This window comes from Delphinus delphis, chromosome 6 (genome assembly GCF_949987515.2).
Source record: "Delphinus delphis chromosome 6, mDelDel1.2, whole genome shotgun sequence".
Lineage (NCBI taxonomy): Eukaryota > Metazoa > Chordata > Mammalia > Artiodactyla > Delphinidae > Delphinus > Delphinus delphis.
In genome coordinates this window covers 69,451,558-69,476,406 of record NC_082688.1, presented here as the reverse complement: position 1 = coordinate 69,476,406, position 24,849 = coordinate 69,451,558, and the positions used below count along the sequence as shown (strand labels likewise).

The following is a 24,849-nucleotide window of genomic DNA, read 5'->3' as shown; positions in this document are numbered from 1 at the left end:
ATGCTAATAAAGGGACTCCAGGTACAGAAAAATAAAAACTGTGGACAGCATCCTCCAAGCATTCATCTTCTTCTTCATGGTAAGCACCTGTGCTGCACAGGATATGACTCCAACCCAGTCAGGTAGAAGGGAATCTTGCATAAGGAGTGTTCTACTCCTCATGGAAGGGTTCCCCACTACCCAGCTAAGTCAATTCCCACAGCAGGCATCTCCGAAGGTAACTGTTGAAAGTATCCAAGACGCTGTACGTTGGTAAGTCTTCAGGCAGGCTTCTGCTGGCCCCTTAGCTTTACTCTCACAAGAAAAAATGGTAGCTATTATGGTACCTTGATTAACAGGGATGCTTCTAGTTAGCTGAAGGCTAACCAGAAAATCAGTTCTGTTTTAACCCTAATAACTGAAAAGCTCTTCTAAAATAAATTAACACAATCTTCTACCTGAGTTAGCATGTAGATCCAATTTTTTAATCCAGGGTATTTTACCTATTGAATGTCATTATTATAAATATCTTTATTCTTAATGTTGTACTGCAGTAGAATATACCTTTTTCAACATTAATCTCTCATGCTTTGTAGATGTATAACCATTTAATTCTGTTCCAAATAATTAATTACAGACCAAAAAATATATATTCAAGGGTTAATCAAGGTTTTTATCTCTAAGAAGAAAAGTATGACATAAATGAAAGCAGAGATTGGTCAATTTCAATATTTACTTTCCTATGTCATACATAAATTTTCAAATTAACTGATATAAAAGTTGTTTATTAATATATATTTCAGTACACAGAAGAATAAAAATATTTAATGTTAAAAATATAAAATTCAATTAACAATCCACCAAAAATGTTTGTTTGTTACCATGAAGCATAAACAAACAAATAAAATTACCTGTGATTGGATAAGAGAATTTGGAAATTCAAACCTTTTCCTGATATCATCTGACATTTTTACTTCTCTCACATGTACGTAAGCAGATTCTGTAACCAAAACAAAAGAATATTTGTTAGTCCGGAAACTGAGTTCAAACCAACTATTTGTCAAATAACATGAAAGTAATTCATTCCAAAGACAACAATGGACATAAAGCACAGGGCTCTGCAGAGCAATCCCTTGGCATACCCTTCCCTGTTAACCACTTCAGCCCTCAAATGCCATGACTCATAAATAAACTAAAAATGCCCAACAGCTCTTAGTTTTTCCCATTAGAGCAAATCCTGAAACAGATGAATTCACTCCACAGAAACAAACAAAAAAATCCAAAAGTTCAAGCCTAAATAACAGGATTTTAAAAGTTCAACCACACATTTGAAATAGAAATTAATTCTTCTGTGGATCAAAACTTCTGAGGAAGAAAGAATCAAACTTTCACAAAATTTTTAAATTATGCCTCACTCTGGCACAAGCTTCCGTTTAATCATGAATCCAACTGTTAGTGACAAGTGTGAAGCATTGGTGAGCTTTTTCAGGAAGTATAGAAATGACCTAGAAACTCACACATCAAAACAGATCCTGTGTCTTCTGAAAGAGGAACAAGCAAGCAATTAGCACCAACTTTTAATATTTACATCACACCTCTCTGACTCCTACTGGGCTCTCAAATACAACAACAAAAACAAAATCATGGAGAAGGGCAGGTGGCAAAGTGGAGGCACAGAACTAATAAGATTTCCCAAGGATCCCAATTTATCCAATTCCCATGCAGCACTGAACCCAGCAAATTACACCACTCTAAAAAATAGGATGCTTTAGGCCACCTATTTATTACAGTATAACTTAAAAAAAAAGCTTGTCAGTACTGTTCTCTAAGTCACCTTATAAAAATAACAGGCAAAAAAACCAAGCTTTCCTGATCTCAAAAATGGAAGCTTCTTGGGTTGAACCTGCAGCGCTTTCTCACTATTGTCCTCCCTTTCTTCCAAAGGCCAACTCCCTGAATAAATAATTTATACTACCTTTCTTCCTCAACATCTAAACTTTGCTACGGTAAAGTCCCTTGAATTAGACATTTCACAGCACTGAAACAACATGTTCTAAGACTGCCAACCATGTCCCCTGTCTAATTTACTGCTTAGCTTTTAAGCAGGTCAAAATTTCTTCAACTTCCCCGTTGTATTAATCTCACCTTTCTTGAAATGTTCTTCTCTTTTGTTCCATAAGTCATCACAACAGGATTTCCCAAAGTGTGTGCCTGGGAAACCCAAGATAGAGATCTCCTCGAGAGGAAAAAAGAATTTTGTAGGGACATATATTGCCATCTTGAAGATTCAAAGAGTACACAAAAAACCAAATAATACATGAAATATTTTAGAAGGTGATACAATAGAAAAAAATAAATCTGATCTCTTTTTCTATGAGTTGGTTTTTGTTTTTTTTTTTGTGGTACGCGGGCCCTCTCATTGATGTGGCCTCTCCCGTTGCGGAGCACAGGCTCCGGACGCGCAGGCTCAGCGGCCATGGCTCACGGGCCCAGCCGCTCCGCGGCATGTGGGATCCTCCCGGACCGGGGCAGGAACCCGTGTCCCCTGCATCGGCAGGCGGACTCTCAACCACTGTACCACCAGGGAAGCCCTATGAGTTTGTTTTTGAAGTACAATTGACCTACAATGCTACGTTAGTTCCTGTTATACAACATAATGATTTGATATTTCTAAACATTTCAAAATGATCATCACGATAAGTCTAGTTACCATCACCATACAAATGTATTACATAATTATTGACATATTCCCCACACTATACATTTCATACCTGTGACTCATTTATTTTGCAACTGGAACCAGAGGCGGGGGGAGGCGACTGGATGAAGGCAGTCAAAATGTACAAACTTCCAGTTATAAGATAAATAAGTACCGGGGTCATAGTGTACAACATGATAAAGGTAATGAACACTGCTGGATGTTATGTATAAATGTTAAGGGAGTAAATCCTAAGACTTCTCATCACAAGGAAAACATATTCCTCTTCCACTTCTTTAATTTTGTATCCATATGAAACAATGGGTGTTCACTAAACTTATTGTGGTCATCATTTGATTATGTATATAAGTCAAATCACTATGCCTTAAACTTATACAGTGCTAAATGTCAACTGTACCTCAATAAAACTGGAAGAAAAAAATGTTTTTAAAAAGGAAAGCCAACAGAGTAAAGGGGGGTGGATGAGAAGTGAGGGATGGACACACTTCCTATTTAAATATGGTGGTCACCTTAGAGGGTGACATTTGGATGTTAGCCATACAAATCTGGGAAAAGAGTGTCACAGGCACAGGAAACAGTGAGTGCAAAAGCCCTAAGCTAATAACCTGCTTAAGACTCATCCCAGAAAGGAAAAAGATGAGTCAGGGACAGAGTGAAGGAGGAAGAGAATGGTAAATCAGAGTCAGTGAGAAGCCAGACCACAGAAGGCCTTGTAGGCCACTGGACGGACAGATGTATTTATCCTGAGTGAAACTGTTAACTACTACAGGAAAAAAAAAAAAAAAAAGTGGTAAGATTTTAATAGAATCACTGAGGTGAGGAGAGGTCAGATTCTGGATATCTTCAAAGGCAGAGCCAATGTGGCTGCTAATGGATTAGATGAGAGTATAGGAGAAAGAAAGGGTCAACGATGACGTCAAGGTTTTTGATCTGAGCAACTTTATTCTTAATTTTAATTCCTTTGGGCATTTTACACATTAAACAAAACCATGTATATATTACTTACCATAGCATTTGTTTACTAAAAGGAAAAGATGGAGTTGCCATCAACTGAGACAGGGAAATAAGTTTTGTGAGGGAAGACCAGGAATTCCACTGGATAGGTAAGTTTTAGATGCTTAATGAATATCCAAGTGGCAATGTCAGGGAGAAAGTTGGATAAATGAATTTATAATTGAGAGACAGATCTTAGTTGGTGATACAAACAATGGTGTGTATTATTAAAGAATCTGAGAGGTTCTAAAGCAAGAAGTTTGATAAACTTTGCTTAACCCAGAGTTTGCCAAACTTATCTGGTCATGGCCTACCTATTTCTAAAAATACCTGTTAACAGTCTACATAACCAGCCTCCCCTGGGATACACCTTGGCAAACACTGCTCTACTGGCTCCTCCAATTCCTCTGTCCACTCTGCTTCTCAAGCACCATCTTCCTGAAGGTGCTCCCGAGCCTTTTGCCTTGTGCTTCTTTCATGAAAACTCTCCTGGAGCCTTCATCTCATCCCTATCTCCAAACACTTCCCTACTCTCTCTCATGAGGCTCTAAAACACCAGAAATTGGAGAGGTTAAAAACAAAACACATATTTTCTCTCATAAAAACTGTTTCCATTTCAGCACATCTTCTCTCAATTCTCCTCTCACAATTTTCTTCACCAACATTCTCTAAATCCAGTCAGTCACAAAGTCAGCTTTGTTCTTTCCAGCATTCCAGAGTCTACCTTTCCTCTCCATTTCTCCATTCATCATCTTCGTTCCTCATGCTAGGCTTCCTTCAGTAACTGCTTAATCTTGGGGTTCTCCATGCTTGAGTTCATCCCATACGCTGCTGTCAGATTAACTGTCCTAAAATGCTATTTCCATCATATCATTTCCCTGTAAAGAATTCATAGTGGGTTTTCAATAGCCTGTCAGATTAAATGCAAATTCTGATTCCCAGGTTTTAAGTCTCCAACAGCAGTCTCACACATTCGACTTCATTTTCACTGTTGTCTAATTCCAATCTGGTTAAAACCATTTTCAGAATAGTCCCATGTGCTCAAAAATCTGCTCATTCCTAAGGGATTTTATTTATGCTGTTGTCTCCTATATAAAATGTCCTCCTCTGTCTGTTCCTACTATTTAAAGATAAAATTCACTTCATAGCGTATCTTCTCTGTTAAGCCTTTCCCAAGCAGCCACATCTTAGAGCAATCGCCTTGCTTTATATTTCTTCAGTGCTATTGCATTTGGTCTGACCCATACTACCATGTGACTATTTACATTAGGATTGTTCATATTTTTCTGTAAAGGGTCAGATAGCAACTACTCAGATTTGCCACTGTAGCAGGAAAGCAGCCACAGACAATACATAAACAAATGACCAGGGCTGTGCTCCAATAAAACATTATTTACAAAAACAGGAGGCAGGTGGGCTGTAGTTTACTGACTCCTGGTTTACATAATGACTATTTAATTAATTTCTAAAATTTGTTGACAAAAATTACTACAGTTGACATTCAAATTGCCCCTGTGCATCCAAGCACAGGTAAATACATAAATAAGATAAATTATACATGTCTTATTATCTATAAGATGAAAAAGTTCTCTTTATCATAGAAAACAAACTTTTTCATGCCCCTAAACTCTGAAGGAAATTTCTCACATTAGGCTTTCTATATGGGATACAGAGTGATATAATAAACAATAATCTCAATAACAAGCAAAACGGAATTTTATGTTACTTCTTTTTTCAACAAACACTGGAGAAAGCCATGGTTAAAACATAACATGTAATTCAGAAAAAAAACCTCTCAGCTAATGGGGTCCAAGTACAGAGTTTCCTGATGATCTAACCTAACTCAATAGAAAGTCGACTTTAGAGTATCCAGAGAAGCAGAGGGTTATCAACTTACCACAGAATATACTTATGCAAATGTCAAGAGTGGGAGAGTTAAATAGAAGAAATGTGGGGTTATACTCTGATTCAGGCCTGAACGATGGAATTCCAAAATGCTCTGGGGACCAGACAAACAGCTGGTTAGGCTAATAGCTTATTATGGCAGTGAAGAAGCTGAGCCCTCCGGAAAGAGGACTTTGTCTCCAGGAGGTGGGCCAATGGAGTAAAAGAGCACTGTTTTTACCAAAATTGTGTAAGTAGAGATGACAAATACCTAAGCTTACAAAAGACAGTCCTAATTTCGGTACAACACTTTAGAGAATAAGTTTTTAAAATCTATAGTAACTATCTTTCCTTAGGCATTCTCAAAACCACTACCACAGCTGCAATATGATTTGATATCATCCTTGATTTGCTATCCTTGCGCTACCAACTGCAGGTGTCTTTCACCTGCTGGAGACATATTTCAAGGTTAATCACAACCACTTCACCTTTCAAGGTATCAAAACATCATATTCTCTTAGGGAATTTCAAAAAGAGTATATGTTTTGCTTTAGCATTGGCAGTGTAGCATGTGTCCTACTCTATTTTTAATCTCAACGTCCCTTGGGCATTTTATACATTTAAGAAAACAATTTATATATTACTTCTTACCCTGACATTCTTAGTCACAATATGCTCCATAAACCACGTTACAAAAAAAGAGTATTTGATTTTAAAAGATTTATCTCCAACCTGTCATACTGCCTTTTTTGTCTGTCTGAATCTAAATCAGAAAGAGAATTTTCAATGAGGTCTTTAAGTTCCAAGTGAATCAAAGTATTTGTTTAACTTAAGCAATTATCATCTTATCTGCCAAGGTGTTTCAGCCACACAAGAACACTTCCCCAAAAATAAATCAATTGCACTCTAGAAGCAATAAAGGAGCAGCAGATAGATAAAGCACCTTAGGTTTTCAATTTTCTCAATAGTTTCCCTAGGATACAAAAATATACAGCCATAGATCACACAAAAGTATTTAGTGTCAAACTTCAAATGAAGGATACAATCTGAAAAACAAGAGAAGAATCTCTCTATAGTAGACCCTCAAACAACACAGGGGTTAAAAATCTATCTAACGCCGACCCCCGCACAATTGAAAATCTGCACACAACGTTATGATCAGCCTTCCACTGCCATGGTTTCTCATCCACTGATTCAACCTACCACTGATTGTGTAGTAAAGTATTGTAATAAAGTATTTATTGAAAAAAATCCATGTATAAGTGGACCCGTGCAGTTCAAGCCTATGTTGTTCTAGGGTCAACTGTAATTATATTCACAAGTGCTATGGAAATCTAGCAGAGGGATTATGCAGGGTAGTTTGCCGGGGCCGGTGTCCAATGGTCACAGAGAAAGACTTGACTTTGAGCACTCATGACTACCAAATTTCTATATAGGAAGGACTCAGGGCAGCAATGTAGGTGGAAGTCAGGGCTACAGAGAGTACATTCTGGAAGCTAGTCTACAAAAGCAAAGTCATCATCAGACTGATAAAAAGTAAACTTCCCTCACATTAAAAGGACCCTGTTTCAGAGACACAACTAGGACTTTTTTTCTTTCTAACACTTTATCAACTCTTCCAATTATCAGTTATGCATTTACTTAGCTTCTTCCACCCACAAGTTAAGCTATGGAACCATCAGACTGAGGATTTTTAACACATATTTTGACAATTTATTACTTTTTTTAATGGTTTATAGAAAAGCTGATATGCACCATCAATAAATTTGACCTGATCTTATAAGTTTATCAAGACTGTGGCTCAGGGGTATATTCCAGACTCTTCTAGTTGCTTCACTCTGCCCCTTAAAGAAAAAAAGAAAAAGACTTTTCAATCACGCAATATTTATATCTTCCTTGTTCTCCTACCTACTTAGCTTCTCACCTACCTCTTCTCAGTCCCTAAGAGTCCCACAGCCTCTCTAGTATTTGGCAGCTGGAATCTGTTTCATCACCCTTTATTATATCCCAAAACCTGCTAGAAACTCAAGCTTAACCTCAGCTCTTGCTTCAAAAGCTTCAAAATCCAACTGGCTCCTGCGCTCTCAAATTAACAGGACAATTGGAGTCCTCCTAACGACATGATTCATAAAAATGGAAATGTCATGGGAAAATTGCAATGGAAAGTTTTTAATACTAAAGAGTGAGTGTAAGAAAATAGTGATTTTTAATCATTATATTCACTAAGTCATCATTAAATTAAGCTGAGAGTAGGAAATACTTGTATTTTCGCCACTAATTTCAAAATCAAGACGAGGTAGAGGTCAACCTACTGGTATGACAGAACCACTTGGTCAATCAGAGAAAGCAGGAACGGCATAGACGTGGCAGAAGCTGCTACCTATCCTTCACTATCTGTGCTTTTCTTCTATATTAATAAAACTGTAGCCTGACCAGCTGTATTACATTTAGTAGCCTCAAGTATGGCCACAGAGACTGTGTATGTGATCAAGTTCTCCCCAGTGGAATCTGAGCAGACACGATGTGCCAATTCCAGGCTACAACCTGCTTCCTCCACTCTATTCCCAACAGAAACCAGGTCTTGGCAACAACTCAGATTCAATCATGTGCATGAAGACAATGCCTCTAGGACACGGCTGGAGAAACAAGATGGAAGGAGCCCTAAATGATAGCTTAGAGCAGAATTGCAAACCTGAAACTCCAAAAAAAAAACCTACTTTGTTTGAACCATTGCATTTTGAGGTCTGTTTGTTGCAGCAGCTAGTACTTCCTTAATAATATATTGGACCTGAGAGCATCTCCCTTCTGTACTTTTGTCACTGGAGAAACAATGTCAGAGGGGTTAAGCAACTCAACAAAAAGGTACTCACCCTAGCAATTCACATGACAAGGGAGGTTTCTTGACTCCCAATCCAGTGTTTCCGTGGACTATCAGTAACATGAGGCATAACCAGCACACTCCACATTCCTGCATCATGTCCCAGGAATTTTAAGATCTGTAATTCAAGTGCTGAGCAAATTTAGGTGACTGTAAGTTCTGATTATCTCACGGGTTGCAATTTACTAAAATACATCAAATTGCTATCATATTCTTGCCTTTACAATTTAGTTTCTTCTCAGTTACATCACATGTTAGTTACTCATAGATTTTGAAATGGGAGTCTAAAATAAGATCAAAGGCAGGAAATACCAAGTTCGAGCTTATTACTGTCCAGGAGAACCAAACATGAAAGTAAGAAACAAAACCACCAACTTCAATAATGTCTGATTTGTTACAATATTTTCTTCAATTATTCTTGGATTATCTTTTCTAAAGTGTCTTTTATGTGTATGTATTTATATGTTAAATATACAAGGGAATGCAGATGAAAAATAGTGATTTTTAAAATCTAAAGACTGATTTATCTCTAGAATTTTTACAGTATCCAATCTAAGTCTTCAAAGAAGTCCTCTAATTAGCTCCTTTATGAGATTATTTTTTCTAGTGTTATAATTTTTAAATATTTTTGCTCCACCAAAAGAATAATTTCTCAAATTGCTCAGTACATTTTTAAATAAGTATTTTATGTTGATACAAAATAATCTTTACTGTATATTTATAATAAAACTGATGCCCAATCATTTTGAAGACCTTACTGACCAATAAATGTCTAATCTGAATAGCTAAAATCTCCGTATTCATATTACTTTTAATGCCATTCAGTTAACTAAAATTTAGTAAAACACCACAGAATGTGTTTTATAGGTATTTGATTTGTATTTCTTCCCCTAAAAAATGACTCAAATTTTGCGCACTCGTTCTCTAAAATAATTTACTTCTTAGCAAATATTAATATGGCACAAACTGAAGTATACCAGTGTCCCTCCAGGGGAAAAAAAAAAAGAGGAAATGATAAGTAAAGCAAGAACGTCTAAATGTTGATAATAGATGGGTACACTGGAGTTCATAATACTATTCTATGTTTATATGTTTGAAATTTTCCATTATAAAGTTAAAAAAAAAAACCCACATGTGTGATTCTCACCTAGGGGCCAGGCAATAGTCTCAGCACTTCACATTTATTAACATTTAATCCTCACAATACCCTATGAAATAGGCACTCATTTTACAGAAGAAGAAACTGAGGCACAGAAAAGACAGATAACTTTCCCAAGGTCATACAATAAACTGAAATTCAAATCCAGGTAGTCTGGGTATATATGTACATAGAAAAGCCTGGAAAACATAAATTATGGGTGAATTTTAATTTTGCTTGTTCCTAGTTTATAATTTTTTCACAAGAATATGTGATTTTGTAATTTGAATAAAGTTACCAAAATTATGAAAATCTTTATTCAAATACTTACATATTCTTTAGAAATAGAGGATATGACTTTCTAAAACCCAAATCACTATAAGCATAGAAATCCATCATTAACAGATGTCATTAAGTGAGCAACAAACTAGAAAAATTTTAGAAATGTTAAGACTACTTTGTTAGCCATTTTACCAATGCTTTATGGAAAGAGTAATATTGAAAAGGGGTCAATGTAATTTAACTAGATAGATTCAATTAACTTTAGACCATTTAAAAATCTTCCTTCATTTTCAAGGAGAAATATAACCATTATTATTTTCCTACTTTAGACTCCTGGGAAATTTTATACCAAAATAAAAACGCTCACTCTCGAAAAGAATTAGGTAGACTGATGACAAGTTAAATGGCAATATTTTTTTTGATTGCTGCAAACTGGCCAAACTCATTTCTTATTTTTCATGAAAACTAAATTATTAAAATCATATCGAATGGAATAGAATTATTTTAACTTACACTCTTAGTACTGATGAAAGCTGAAGATCAGATGGGCCAAGGAATTTTATAGGAAGATAGTAAATTTCCCTGCTGTTAACTAACTCAGTGTGGCCCAAGGTGGAGAATATCTCTAGATTCCAGGCCTGAATGGACACAATCACAAAAATAACATCATCACCACACTGTTAGAAGAACCACTCTAAAAATGATCAAATGAATAAGATGAATAGGGCACTGTGAAGCAATGTCATATATTCTTTTGCAAACCCTACAACTATCCATAGTGAAGATGAGAAAACGTCTTTAATTTGATTATGCTTAGTCTTACACACCCCTATCACCATGATGACACAGCAACCTGACACAGAGAGAAAAATGCATGGGGCTGGAGGGTCAGGGAGTAGGAAAAACAGACTGGTTGCAAAACCTGACTCCACCACTAGGCGTTAAAATTTAGGTTAATCACTTACTATCTGGAGCCTGTTTCCTCACTGGTTAAATCTGGGGCCACTTGTCTCACAAGGTGGCATAAATAACAACATGAAGTAAGCCTGAAAGCCAAGAGGATCTTGACACAGTAGGTATGTACTCTAAAAATGTGTGTTTCCTCCCTCCCTTGATACCATGTAGGACAGTCAAGGGAAGCGAATGATGGAAAAGAATTTAAGTTTTAGGGATAAGTAGAGCATCTGTAATCAAAGACTAAGATGGGATCCTGTATGTAAGTCACCAGCTAGAGAAATAAGACACCAGCGCCCACGGTTAGGAAATGCATGAAATTCCCATTCAAAATATATAGTTGACTTCTAACTCACCTGCTGAAAACCTTTCAACAGCATCCCACTGCACTTTGTAATAAAATTCAAACTCCAAACCAAGGCCAAAAGGTCCTACATGATTTGGTCTCACACCTGTCCCTCAGTCAAGGAACTTTAGCCACAATGACCTCCAGTTTGCTCCGTAAGCCTCCCAAGTTCTTTCGATGTGCAGGTCTGGAACTCTTAGGCCCCTCAGCCTCAAGTGTTTGTGCCCTTGCTGTTTAAACAGCTGACTCCTCTCACTGTTCACATCTTCCCTTGAGCCTCCCCTACCCCTCAGCCCCAAGTGCTTCCCCACTCCCTACCCCCAGTGACCCACTACTGTATCCTTCTCATAGCTTTGGTCGCAATCTCAAACGATCATCATATAGTATTTCTGCTGCCTCTCTCTCCACCTCCCAGTGAAATGCAAACTCCTGAGGGCAAGGGCCTGGACTCTCTTTCTGACCACTATACCCCAGCATATAACAAGTACCCGCTCAGTAAAGATTCACTGAATGAACACAAAGCACAACATGAGATTCAGAACACCATGTTGGATGAAACAGCTCCTATGTGCCACACATCCACAAAACACTATAAGTAACTAATCCCATTGGATCTTCACAATAACTCTGAGGTAGGTATTATTAACGCCATTTCCAGTATGAGAAAATAAGAGCTCAGAGAGGAAGTAACTTGCCTGAGGTTATACAGTGGTATTAGCAGCCAGGATTTATTGAGAATTTTACCATGTGCCAGGCAGGCATAGTTGAAGCTCTTTACATGTGTTCTCTCACCCAATATTCAAAACCCCATGACGTGAGAACTATTATTATCCTCATTTTCATATGAAAAACCATGTGAGGCAAAGAGAGGTCAAAATTAACTGCCTAATTATGTAAGAAGCAGAGCATGGATATGAACTGTGCACCCTATGAATGTGAGTCAAAGTTCACATGCATGGGCTTCCCTGGTGGCGCACTGGTTGAGAGTCCGCCTGGAGATGCAGGGGACTCGGGTCCGGGAAGATCCCACGTGCCGCGGAGAGGCTGGGCCCGTGAGCCATGGCCGCTGAGCCTGCGGGTCCGGAGCCTGTGCTCCGCAACGGGAGAGGCCACAACAGTGAGAGGCCTGCGTACCACAAAAAAAAAAAAAAAAAAAAAAAAAAAGAAAGTTCACATGCTTAACCACTCCTCTATAAAGTATAGTTGACACAGAGTTCCTGAAAAATTAAAATAATCCATTAAAGCAATTCACTCAGAACCAGGCACATAAACACTTTTTAGATGTTAGGTATTATGATTCTTGGTCTAAATCCAACACATTGTTTTTTTCTATTATATCTTGCTGCATCCCAGGGAATCAAGCAAATCTTTAAAAACCAAAACAAAAACCTAGGTTTGGATATACAGTGTTAGATCAAGTTCCCAAAGCAGCTCATCAGCATCCGCAAACAGCTCTGCACCTCTGCATATATTGCAATCCTAAAAACATGTAATGAAGTCTGATGCATGAAAGTTACATATTAAAGGGCTGCTCCATGCCGAGCACAAAACACAAAAATTATCAATCCAAACTTAACCCTCGTCCTGTGGCACCATCACCAGCAACACTTCTCCCACATCTGTATATGTTTGGGGTTTTTTGTTTATTTTTTTACATCTTTATTGAAGTATAATTGATTTACAATGGTGTGTTAGTTTCTGCTTTATAACAAAGTGAATCAGCTATATATAGACATATATCCCCATATCTCCTCCCTCTTGCATCTCTCTCCCACCCTCCCTATCCCACCCCTCTAGGTGGTCACAAAGCACCGAGCTGATCTCCCTGTGCTATGCGGCTGCTTCCCACTAGCTAGCTATTTTACGTTTGGTAGTGTATACATGTCCATGCCACTCTCTCACCCCGTCACAGCTCACCCCTCCCCCTCCCCTATATATGTTTTGAGATTTTATACTTGTATTTCGTTGTTGATCATTCACTTTAAGTCCAATGAGTACCTAACAAAGGATAAAGATTGGCCACTTTCATCATGGCGACTGGTATCAATCTGTAGTAAGTTCATGCTCCTTGCCATTGATATCAAGGCTTTCGTATTTAATTTTCCATTTTTTTAAATCAGTAAATATTCATTGAAATGGATGAAAGCAATCATTGCCCAAATAATTGCTCAAACACTACCGCACAGGCACAGATGGCTACACGGCTGCCAAATGAACGCTTGGCTGGCGTGTAGCCCCAACCATGTGACAGTTCAAGACACATCTCAATGAGACAGGGGATGCTTTTACTTCTAAAAACATGCAGGAGTTTGAAATAACAATGGAATGTTCGGGAAGAAATGTTCAGAACCAGGAAGATCAAGAGGAAGCCACTGAACGTTCTCAGTTCCTGCAGCTGCCTCAGAATACAGAGCTTGAACTACGACTTGGTATCACACTCCATGCAATGAGAATATGAGGATATGGTGTACAGGGGCCATACTGCAGAGTTAGGCTCAACTTCTAATGCCCCTTCCAGCTCTGAGAGGACTGTCACCAATCCTCAAGATGTAGATCTTCTCATCTCATTCTGAAGGGGCTACCTCTATCTGTGTAGCAACAGCACACTACTGAAGGAGTATCTCAAGCAAGAAGGATTCCTCACTGACCAAGCCTGCTGCATTATTCTCCTGCACTTTCGAGTTTCTTGGGGGAAACAGCTGAGCCTTGTTCACCTTGTTACATGCCGGGCCTGGCATGTAATAAGCAGTTAATTAATGTTTTTTGAGTTACTGTGTTTAGCACAGTACCTAATACACAATAGACTCAAAAAAATGTTAGAATCATAATTCTACTGTTTATTTTGTTTTCAGATCAACTTTCCAAAACAGAAAGTGAGAAATAGAGAAGAATCTATATCCAAATCTCTCTCACTAATTAAGATTTGTGAAACAGACCAAAATAAATTAATAAGAACCAGACGTCAAAAATAAATAAATAAATTTGTAAATGACTCTATTTTCAAATTAAAACAGTAACCAGATTCAGTTATCAACACATTTAGGGTTTGAAAATAATTAGCTCTTTTTAGACCGACTCCTTTTTCCCGGCTTTTTTAAAACTAAGCAAATAACTTCTGTATAGGTAGCATAGAGATGAACTTCAGCCAAGCCCAAATCCCAAATCAGCAGAATCCAAATTGGTGAGATTTTATCACACTGTTACTCATTTTGGTACATTTTCTTACAAAAATAAAATAAAAGGTCAAAGAACCCATGTAAACACAAGACTGGTTCATCACTGTTTCCAGCTGAATCTAATAGAGATGGAAAATGGGTCTTTGTTACTTGAATACATCATAAGTGTTACATGAATGCTTCAGCTGACAGCTATTATTTATCATAGCTATACCCTTAATCTGCTATGTATTACAACCCTTTAAAAGCCCACAGTATTACCTCTGTGTATTTCCCACTAGGGTAAAGGCATTTTAAACACATAATTACCCAATGAAGTAACATTTACTAATTTTCCGTTACACAGCTAGCAGTATTCACGCCTGTTTTTACTTGTAGGGTTCTTAATAATCAGATATTAGTTAACCTTCACAACTATACTGGGCAGACGATCATTAGTAAATCCTTTCACATTAGTACAGAGACACCAAGCTGTATGTTCAAGAAAAGGATCCTGCAATGAAATGCTAATATCCAGTTGGCAGAAGAAGAAGAGGAGGAATGGGAAGGGGAGGAGGAGGAACACCTAGCTGTTCGTGACAATTATTTTTAATTGCACAAATTTTAAAACCAATACATACAATTTTCACATGTACAGGGTTCAATGGAACTTTTCAACACTATGCTGGAAGTAAATGACTGACTAGATGAACAGCAGTGAGCCAGCAACTCACAATGAAGCCAGTGCTCAGAGCTTCATTTCAGTCTCAAAAACTACTTCTGCCTCTCAGTCCAAATTCAAACTCTCTTTATGAAATTGCTCCCAATCTGTCTTACCTCCAAACTGATACAAAGGTCCTCAAAGGCCAGATCAGCTCTGGAGCAAAGCCTCAGATGTAAGGCAGAATCAGCATGGTTCCCAGGACCACAAGCATCTCCCCAAGCCCCAACCCACCATACTCAATTCCATAGAGAACTTAGCACAATAAAGCTGAAAGTCTGGTGTAGGTCCAAAACTAACCCACTCTGTGGGAGTGGGCAGTCAGGGTACTTACTGATCATTTGACCTTAGTGTTTGGCACTTCTTGGCTATATCCCAAAGTGTGGCATACATGCTTCAAGTTCTATTCACCTCCCATTTCAAAAGTGTAAGAATATAAAAGGCTTAAAAGCAAGCTTCTTTTGTGCAAAGTTATTCACTGACTGATCTAAAAGGTAAGCTAAGTAATATGCAGGTAAAATTTTGATTAGTAATGTGAAAAACATTTACAAAGAGTTTTAATAATATAAAGAAATGCTCATGACAGAGTAAAAAAATTGTAAGAAATTTTTATACACAATGGTGAACACAACCAAGTTTAAATTATAGATATAAAGACACAAGATCAAGGAAAAAAGTGAATATGCAAAAATGTTAAGTTATTTCTGGTTAATAAGTTGATGACTGATTACATACTATTCCTCTCCTCCTTATATTTGCTACATTTAATGTGCCCCCCTACAATGGGCATACATTACTTTCTTACATTAAATAGAAATTATTAATTCTCTTCAAATAAAAATGTAAGTTCAATTTTTTAGTCTCAATAAAAAAAAAATTGTGATCTTATTTATTCACTTGAAACCATGGTCTTTTATCACTGTCTAAAGAGGCAGTTTCACCACAGCACACACCAAGATAAAAAGCCTCACTTGATCCAATTACACTGCTTATTAAGAGCTATTTAATGAGAAAGTCACACCTTTGAGTTATTAGATGCTATAATGGTCCTGCAGAGTTCCAAACAACTAAGCTAACAGAATTACCTTTGATTCTAAATTGTTTGCCAGAAGATTAGTCCATCTGTCCCTGAAAAAAATTAAGTGTTCCTCCAGTGTGTTCAACTTCCTCCAATCTCATTTTAATCAAGGATGTTGGCCTCAGTCGACAGAGGTATTTTTTAACAGATTTATTGAAGTATAATTGATGTACAAAGAAATGCACTGATTTAATGTGTGCAATTTGATGAGTTTAGACATGTGCAAACACCCATGATACCATCATCACAATCAACATAACAGACATATGCAACACCTTCCAAAGTTCCCTTGCGTCCTTTTGTTTTCGTTTTTTGGCGTGCACAATACCGTACTGTTAACAATTGGCACTACGTTGTAGAGCAGATCTGTAAAATTTATTCATCTAGCATGACGGAACTTTATAAAGGATACTTATTTTTAATTGCTTAAATTACAATACAAAGAGTTTAATTTATCCTTTAACTTTCCAAAAATGCATATACAACATATATGCATATATGCAACATAAACATATACGCATTCCAAAAATGCATATACAACAAAACTGTTGTCATCGATAGATAAATTTTCGGGCGCTCTTTACATGTTTCAGCATCTGTCAAAGAATAAAGAAAAGTCTTTCTGATATAGTGACATTTGGACACAGACTGGGAGGAAATACTGAGCATTCCAGACAGAAGGAACACTAAGGGCAACAACCCTGAAGTAAAAGCACATGTGGCAAATTCAGGGAAGACCAAGGACACCAGTATGGTTGGTGCAAGTGCGCAAGCTGGGCAGTAAGATGACAGAGTGAAGCAGGGGCCCAGATGACAGAAGCCCCTGTAGACGCTGTGGGCTCTGGATGTTCCTGAGTGGCACAGGTAGTCCTAGATGCTTTGGGACAAGGGCATGGCATACTTGACAGTCATTTTAAAAAGTTCATTCTAGCTTCTCTGGAGAACAGGCCATAAGTGGGCAAGGATGGGAAGAAGGAGACCAGTTAGGGGATTATGGCAATAATCCAGAAAAGAAACCATATTGCCTTGGACAAAGAGAAGAGCAGTAGAGATGGGAAGAGGTCAGAGTTTACACATATTTTGACAGAATTTGCTAATGGACTGGATGTGGAATGTAAGAAGAGTGAAGGATGACCCCAAGGTTTTCAGTTCAGACAAGTGGAAGAAAGATGCAGTCACATACTGACATGCAGAAGACTAAAGGAGTCTTGTTTTTGAAACAGTGCAACAATGTGCAAGTCTCCTAAATCCATGAGGTGCAATTTACTTTCGTCTATGTCAGGAAGGAAAGGCTACATGACAAAAGGGCGCTAAGTGCAGAGAGTACAAGCTTCATCTTCTTCTCAATTTTATTTGAAGCCAATCTTCACTATAACAAAACAAATGTTAAATTTTGTATGCTTAGCTCTAGCCTGGATTTGCATTCAATTCACACCCAATACCAATGCTGCTGTCAGCACATGCCCCACTTCCTAATCCCCATAAGGCCTCGGTGGCCTGCTAAACCCTAACTATCCTACGGAGCGGAAAATCTCACGAAGTAAAAAGAGGGAGATATAAAGGAGGGAGGGGAGACAGGCAAATCAGTATGTAGGTGGGTAGATAATCCTTACTTCCCTATTCACTCAGCCTTCATTGTTCATTCCATTTCATAACTCCTTCCAAGCTTTATATGTTCAATACATTCTGAAGGCACTGTGACTGTGAGCAAATTTAGGATTCAGGGAGGGGGGATGGGAAAAATTGGTTGTGAATTGATACTGTAAAGAGAAATGTGAAGAAAATGAAAATGTATTCATTTCTTAAAAAAAAAAACCTTTAAAAATATGAGGTCACTTTGTTAATATCTAATTGATTTGTGAGTGACTCAATTGTTGCTAAAACAATTAAGTTAAAGAATGATGGGAACTTTATATTAGAGGGCTCTGAATGATACCACCTGAACCCATTGATTCATCTTAGCATCATTAAAAGTGAGAAACCAGACACTGTGTCCTTATGATGTGAAGGAATAAGAAAACATACACAGAACCCTCCAAGAATATTCTTGCCTAAAAAAATTCGAACTGGGGACTTCCCTGGCAGTCCAGTGGTTAAGACTCTGTGCTTCCACTGCAGGGGGCACAGGTGTGATCCCTCGTTGGGGAACTAGATCTCACATGCATGCTGCAACTAAGAGTCCACATCCGCAACTAAGAGCCTCCATGCCACAGCTAAAGATCCCATGTGCTGCAATGAAGATCCCATGTGCTACAATTAAGACCCAGTGCAGCCAAAATAAAAAATTCAATAAATAAATAATTTTTTTTAAAGACCTTGAATAGCCAAAGCAATCTTGAGAAAGAACGGAGCTGGAGGAATCAGGCTCCCTGACTTCAAACTATACTTCAAAGCTACAGTAATCAACACAGTATGGTACTGGCACAAAAACAGAAATATAGATCAATGGTACAGGATAGAAAGCCCAGAGATAAACCCACACACATATGGTCACCTAATTTATGACAAAGGAGGCAAGAACATACAGTGGAGAAAAGACAGCCTCTTCAATAAGTGGTGCCAGAAAACTGGACAGCTACATGTAAAAGGATGAAATTAGAACACTACCTAACACCATACACAAAAATAAACTCCAAATGGATTAAACATATAAATGTAAGACCAGACACTATAAAACTCTTAGAGGAAAACATAGGAAAAACACTCTTTGACATAAACCACAGCAAGATCTTTTTTGATCCACCTCCTAGAGTAATAAAAATAAAATCAAAAATAAACAAATGGGACCTAATTAAAATTAAAGCTTTTGTACATCAAAGGAAACCATAAACAAGACGAAAAGACAACCCTCAGAATGGGAGAAAATATTTGCAAATGAAACAAAGGACAAACGATTAATCTCCAAAATATACACACAGCTCATGGAGCTCAATATCAAAAAAAGAAACAACCCAATTAAAAAATTGGCGGAAGACCTAAATAGACATTTCACCAAAGAAGACATACAGATGGCCAAGAGGCACATGAAAAGATGTTCAACATCACTAATTATTAGAGAAATGCAAATCAAAACTACAATGAGGTATCACCTCACACCGGTCAGAATGGCCATCATCAAAAAATCTACAAACAATAAATGCTGGAAAGGGTGTGGTGAAAAGGGAACCCTCCTGCACTGTTGGTGGGAATGTAAATTGATACAGCCACTATGGAGAACAGTATGGAGGTTCCTTAAAAAACTAAAAACAGAAGTACCATACGACCCAGCAATCCCACTACTGGGCATATATCCTGAGAAAACCATAATTCAAAAGGAGTCATGTACCGCAATGTTTACTGCAGCACTATTTACAATAGCCAGGGGCTTCCCTGGCGGCGCAGTGGTTGAGAGTCCGCCTGCCGATGCAGGGGACACGGGTTCGTGCCCTGGGTCTGGGAAGATCCCACATGCCGTGGAGCGGCTGGGCCCGTGAGCCATGGCCGCTGAGCCTGCGCATCCGGAGCCTGTGCTCCGCAATGGGAGAGGCCACAACAGTGAGAGGCCCACGTATCGCAAAAAACAAACAAACAAAAAAACAAAACAAAAAAAATACAATAGCCAGGACATGGAAGCAACCTAAGTGTCCATCGACAGATGAATGGATGAAGAAGATGTGGCACATATATACAATGGAATATTACTCAGCCATAAAACGAAACGAAATTGAGTTTTTTGTAGTGGGGTGGATGGACCTAGAGTCTGTCATACAGAGTGAACTAAGTCAGAAAGAGAAAAACAAATACCGTATGCTAACACATACACATGGAATCTTAAAAAAAAAAAATGGTACTGATGAACCTAGTGGCAGGACAGGAATAAAGATGCAAACGTAGAGAATGCACCTGAGGACACGTGGTGGGGGCTAGGGGGAAGCTGGGATGAAGTGAGAGAGTGGCATGGACATATATACACTACCAAATGTAACATAGCTAGCTAGTGGGAAGCTGCTGCATAGCACAGGGAGATCAACTCAATGCTTTGTGATGACCTAGGGGGTGGGATAGGGAGGGTGGGAGGGAGATGCAAGAGGGAGGAGATATGGGGATATATGTATACGTATAGCTGATTCACGTTGTTGTGCAACAGAAACTAACACACTATTGTGAAGCAATTATACTCCAATAAAGATCTATTTTTAAAAAAAAGCCATGGTGAGAGCATGCGTCAGATGTTTGAGGAAGAGCAAAGAGGCTAACTGAGCAGAGTTAGTGAGTGAGTGAGTGGAGAGTAGTTGGAAATGAACCTGGAGAAGCAACAAAGGGGTCAGATGGTGGCAAGCCTCACAGGCCACAGTAAAGACTTTGCTTTTTACTTTGGTGGCAATGGGAAGCCATCAGAGGGTTTTGGAAGAGAGAAGAAATCTTATGTTTTAAAAATAATCACTTTGGCTACTCTGCTGACAATATGGTAGGAGACAAAGAGAGAACAGATCAGTTAGGAGACTATGGCAGATTGCAAAAAAATGGCCCCAAATTCTTCCCTGTTCCTGTATGCACATTTCCTTACAAAGTACCTCTGCTGCTCCTCTCATAAGTAGTCTATTTCAACATCCCCTTGGATTTGGGCTGTCTTTGTTAACTATGAACAACAGTGGGAGAAGTGAAGTTGTGGGAATTCTTAGTCTACATCTCAAAAGGCCATACAGCTCCCTCTCGTTCTCTTGGCTCTATTAGAGCACCGTGTTAAGAAGCATGGGACAGCTTACTGGTCCTGGTGCAGCAGAGATAAGCCATCCCAGCTGAAGCCTCCAAACCCACCAGTCCCCATTTGCTACATGAGTGAGCCCACCAGCAAAAGAACTCCCCCCACCCCGACCTTCCCAAGCCTGATCCAAATTGCCAGCCCCAGAACCATAAACTAATAAATGATTGTTGCTTTAAGCCACTAAATTCCAACGGTGAGTGGTAATAGATAACTGATACAGAGGCTGTCACAACATCAAGGACATAGACAATGGAGGCTTAGACTAGAGTGAGAGCAGTGGGTAGTGAGAAGTACTCAGATTCTAGACATATTTTGAAGGGACAGCCAATAGGCTTTCCTAATAGTTTACAGGTGGCTTGTGAGAGATGAGTCAGGGATGACACCCAAGATTTTCGCCCAAGTCATGGAAAAGGTCAAGTTTCCATGAATTGAGATGGGAAAGACCACAGATGAAGCAGGTATAGGAAGAAAATCAGGAGCTGAATTTGAGATTTCTATTAGTCATCCAAAAAGAAATGCTGAGTAGGCATCTGGATACACAGAGTCTAGAGTTCAAAGGAAGAGGTCCAGGCAAGTGTATATATAAAAATATATATATTAAAAAAAAAAAAATATATATATATATATATATATATTTGGGGACTAATAGGGTATTATTAGTATTTAAAGCTAGTATTTAGGACCATGAGGACTGAGCCCAGGAGCTCTAAAATGTTGAGAGGTCAGAGAGATAAGAAAGAACCAGTAAAGGAATTGAAAAGGAGCAGAGGGGTAGGAGGAAAAACTGCTGATAGGAAATGGCAACTATGTGACAGGATACAGGTGGTGGCTCATACTATGGTGGAAATCATTTTGCAACTTCTAAATGTATCAAATCAACATGCTGTACCTTAAACTTACACAAAGTTATGTGTCAATCAAATGTCAATAAAGTTGGGAAAATGATCTGTCAAGCAAAAGATGAGGATTAAAAACAGATCTTTGGACTTAGCAAAATGAAAGTCATTAGTGACTTTGAGGAAAGCAATTTTTTTTAGAGTAGGAAGGGAGAAAGTCTGATGAAAGTGAGTTTAATAACAAATGGGAGGAAGTAATTGGACACATAAGTTTTGCCATAAAGGGAAGTTGTGTGGTGGCATAAGGAGGAAATGGAGTCAAGGAAGAGTAATTATTTTAAGGTAGGAGAAATAACAGCATGTTTAGATACTGAAGGGAATAATCCAGTAATGAGGGAAAATGTGATCTTGCAGGAGAGACACTGGAGCCAAATCCTGGAGTAGGTGAAAGGAATCTTCGTGCATGAGCGAGGAAGAGAGAGTTAGAAACACAGAGACTATTCCACAAGAATCTCAGTCCTAAAATAATGGAGAGAAATCAGAGGGAAATCAGATACACCCACCTCCCACATCCATGGCAACTGTCATCAGTTATCAAAGCATTTTTCACACCTCCGAGACCAGAACCAACCTAAAAATGCTCAACATAACCTTCCAGGCATCCTAATAGATGGGAGTTGTCACATGTGATGAGAAGTACAGCTGACTCTTGAACAATGTGGCGCTGAGGGGCGCTGACCCTCCCTGGAGTGGAAAACTCACACATGGCTTTACGGTCGGCCCTCCCTACCCACGGTTCCACATGCATGGATCCAACCAACCATGGATCGTGTAGTACTGTAGCACATATTTATTGAAAAAAATCCAAGTATAAGTGGATCCTCTCAGTTCAAACCCATGTTGTTCAAGGGTCAACTGTATTTGCCAAAATATTTTGGAAGTCCAAAGGTCAAAAAGAGGTGCAAAAAGCAAAAACCCTCTCCTTTCTCGTAACATAAATATTCATTGGAGATATATGTTATTTTTAAATTTGGAACTAGTCCTATACCTGCTATACTACTACTGAAACTGTAATTATTTGATGGATAAAGTTGATAACAGGAGGCTTCACCAAAACTTGAAATCCAAACTACTATTTTTAACTTCAACGCCAGCCATGCGCTTCAGAAAAACTGTCACTCTCACACCCAAATCTAACTTTTTTCTAACCTGCCTTCCTTCTCACTAAACACTAAACAGTCCCAACCTTTTGGACTCGGATACCACGGTCAATGAGTTTTGTTATTAGATGCTCAGCCTCTTCATTAGATGCTTCCCCTACCTCTCAGGCCTACAAAAACTAGACTTTTCTTCTTTGCTGGCCACTTCAGTGAAGGCTAATCATCCTTCCAAGCTCCAAGGCTCAGAAGAATATTTCCATACCATCTACCCCACACCTCTGAGGGTGCATATCCAGGTATCTTCATCTCTCATGTATACTGATCCCTACCACTGGCAGTCTAAAACCTAAGAAACCATGGTCTATCTCATAGTATCTCTCTCCACCCTGGGTATACAATCATCTGGGGTCAACGTCTAGGTGAGTGATTCATCCAACACACCAGTCTCATTGTTCTTGAACACCTTCATGTAACCTCCATTTCATCCATCTACATCCATGGCCAAACCCTACACTCCATCAGCACTCTAAAAATCTAAAACTCCAATATTCTACTCAGACTACAGAGTACTTCTATCCTATCAGCTATCTCCCTTATACCTACCTACACGTGTATATTTACTTCATTCTGACTTCTAATCCCTTGAACCAATTATTTTCTCTCAATCTTTCAGCCTGCTCCTGGCCTGGTCATCACCTCTATCCAGTCTAAACCTCACATGCCATCACTTCAACAACCATCTTGTCAAGACCTTGAATTCCCTTGCATTCCTACCATAGGTACATTATAAAATCCAAATACTGGATCATTCCAACTATTCATAATCTCTAGTTCTACTGAATTTTGCTATAGAAAGTCACACAATTATATGAACTAGTGTCACTACAAATGAATGCTCCTTGCCTAACTGGTAAACTTTCCCAAAATCTCTAGTCAGCTCTTTCTTCCATTCCTGATGGTATTTGACAGCTGACCATTCTCGCCTTCTCAAATTCTCTCCCTCCTTGTCTTCTAGAGCTCCACTGTCTTTCTCAGTCTTTTTCATTGGATCATCTTCCTTATATGGTGGTGCTTCCCAGAGTTCCTCTTCTGTTTTATTCTTTCTTATTCCTCAAACTCCGTCTTAGGTATCACATCCACTCTCAACACTGTTTTCACTACCACTTATATGTCAATAACATTTTAATCTCTACATTACCTAGAATCCCTTTCCTCATCCCCAGACGAATGTGGCCAACTGCCCACTGAATAGCACCAATTGTGTGACCTAAAGGCACGTTCAAGACCGATCTTATTCTCCCATACATGTGATAATCCTCATGTGATTCCTATCTTAGGAAGTCATAAACCTAGGAGGCATCCTTGACTCTACCTTCTCCTCATCCCACATATCCAAGTGGGCACCAACTTCACCATCTTAATATACCTTGCATCCATCCTATCCTCGAGCCCCACTGCATAATTTGGAGTTCTATCATATCTTGCCCTCACAATTGGGCCTTGCTCCACTACAATTCATTCTGCACATTGCCACATAAAACTGATCTTAACTTTCCTCCACTTAAAATCTCTTCCCCATGGACCACCACAGCCTGAAGGATAATGTTCAAAACCTTTAACATGGTGGGGAAGAGGGCCTTTTATTATTTGGTGTTTGTTTACTTATTAAACCTCATCTCTCTATTCTCTCCTTAACAAATTAAAGTCTGTGTTTTGTCTGTAACCTGTTCATTTGGCCTTAGTTCTTTCTTGTGCCTACAATGCCTTATCCACCATCCTCACCAAACAATCGCTACTTGCTCTCAAAATTCAGTTCAGATGAAAATGCCTCCAGAAAGCCTCTTCTGAATGTCTTAAAATCTCACACTCACACAGTTTTCCTCTATTCCCCACTATACTCGATGCATACATCTAACTATAATATTTATCTCATTGTATTTTGGCCTTGTCTGTGGCTTCCAAGCAATACTATAAACTCCTGA

The 24,849-nt window shown here is 38.6% G+C and overlaps 1 protein-coding gene across 9 annotated transcripts in view; it reads right to left on the bottom strand.

Moving 5' to 3' along the window:
* FOCAD (focadhesin) overlaps positions 1-24,849 on the bottom strand; it is a 313,993-nt gene that overhangs the window by 285,592 nt on the left and 3,552 nt on the right. For 3 of the 9 annotated variants that reach the window (XR_009519883.1, XM_060014795.1, XM_060014804.1), the window contains exons 1-2: positions 2,125-2,395; positions 891-979 (exon numbers count right to left, since the gene is read on the bottom strand). Coding sequence is in view for 8 of the 9 variants with exons in the window: in XM_060014795.1 (XP_059870778.1) it covers positions 891-979; positions 2,125-2,257 (222 nt within the window). In the remaining variant the exon portion in view is untranslated. Of the gene's footprint in view, positions 1-890; positions 980-2,124; positions 2,396-7,330; positions 7,420-8,445; positions 9,852-10,386; positions 11,373-24,849 lie in introns of those variants that run through there. The other 6 variants (XM_060014800.1, XM_060014798.1, XM_060014802.1 and 3 more) reach the window with 6 other exon arrangements.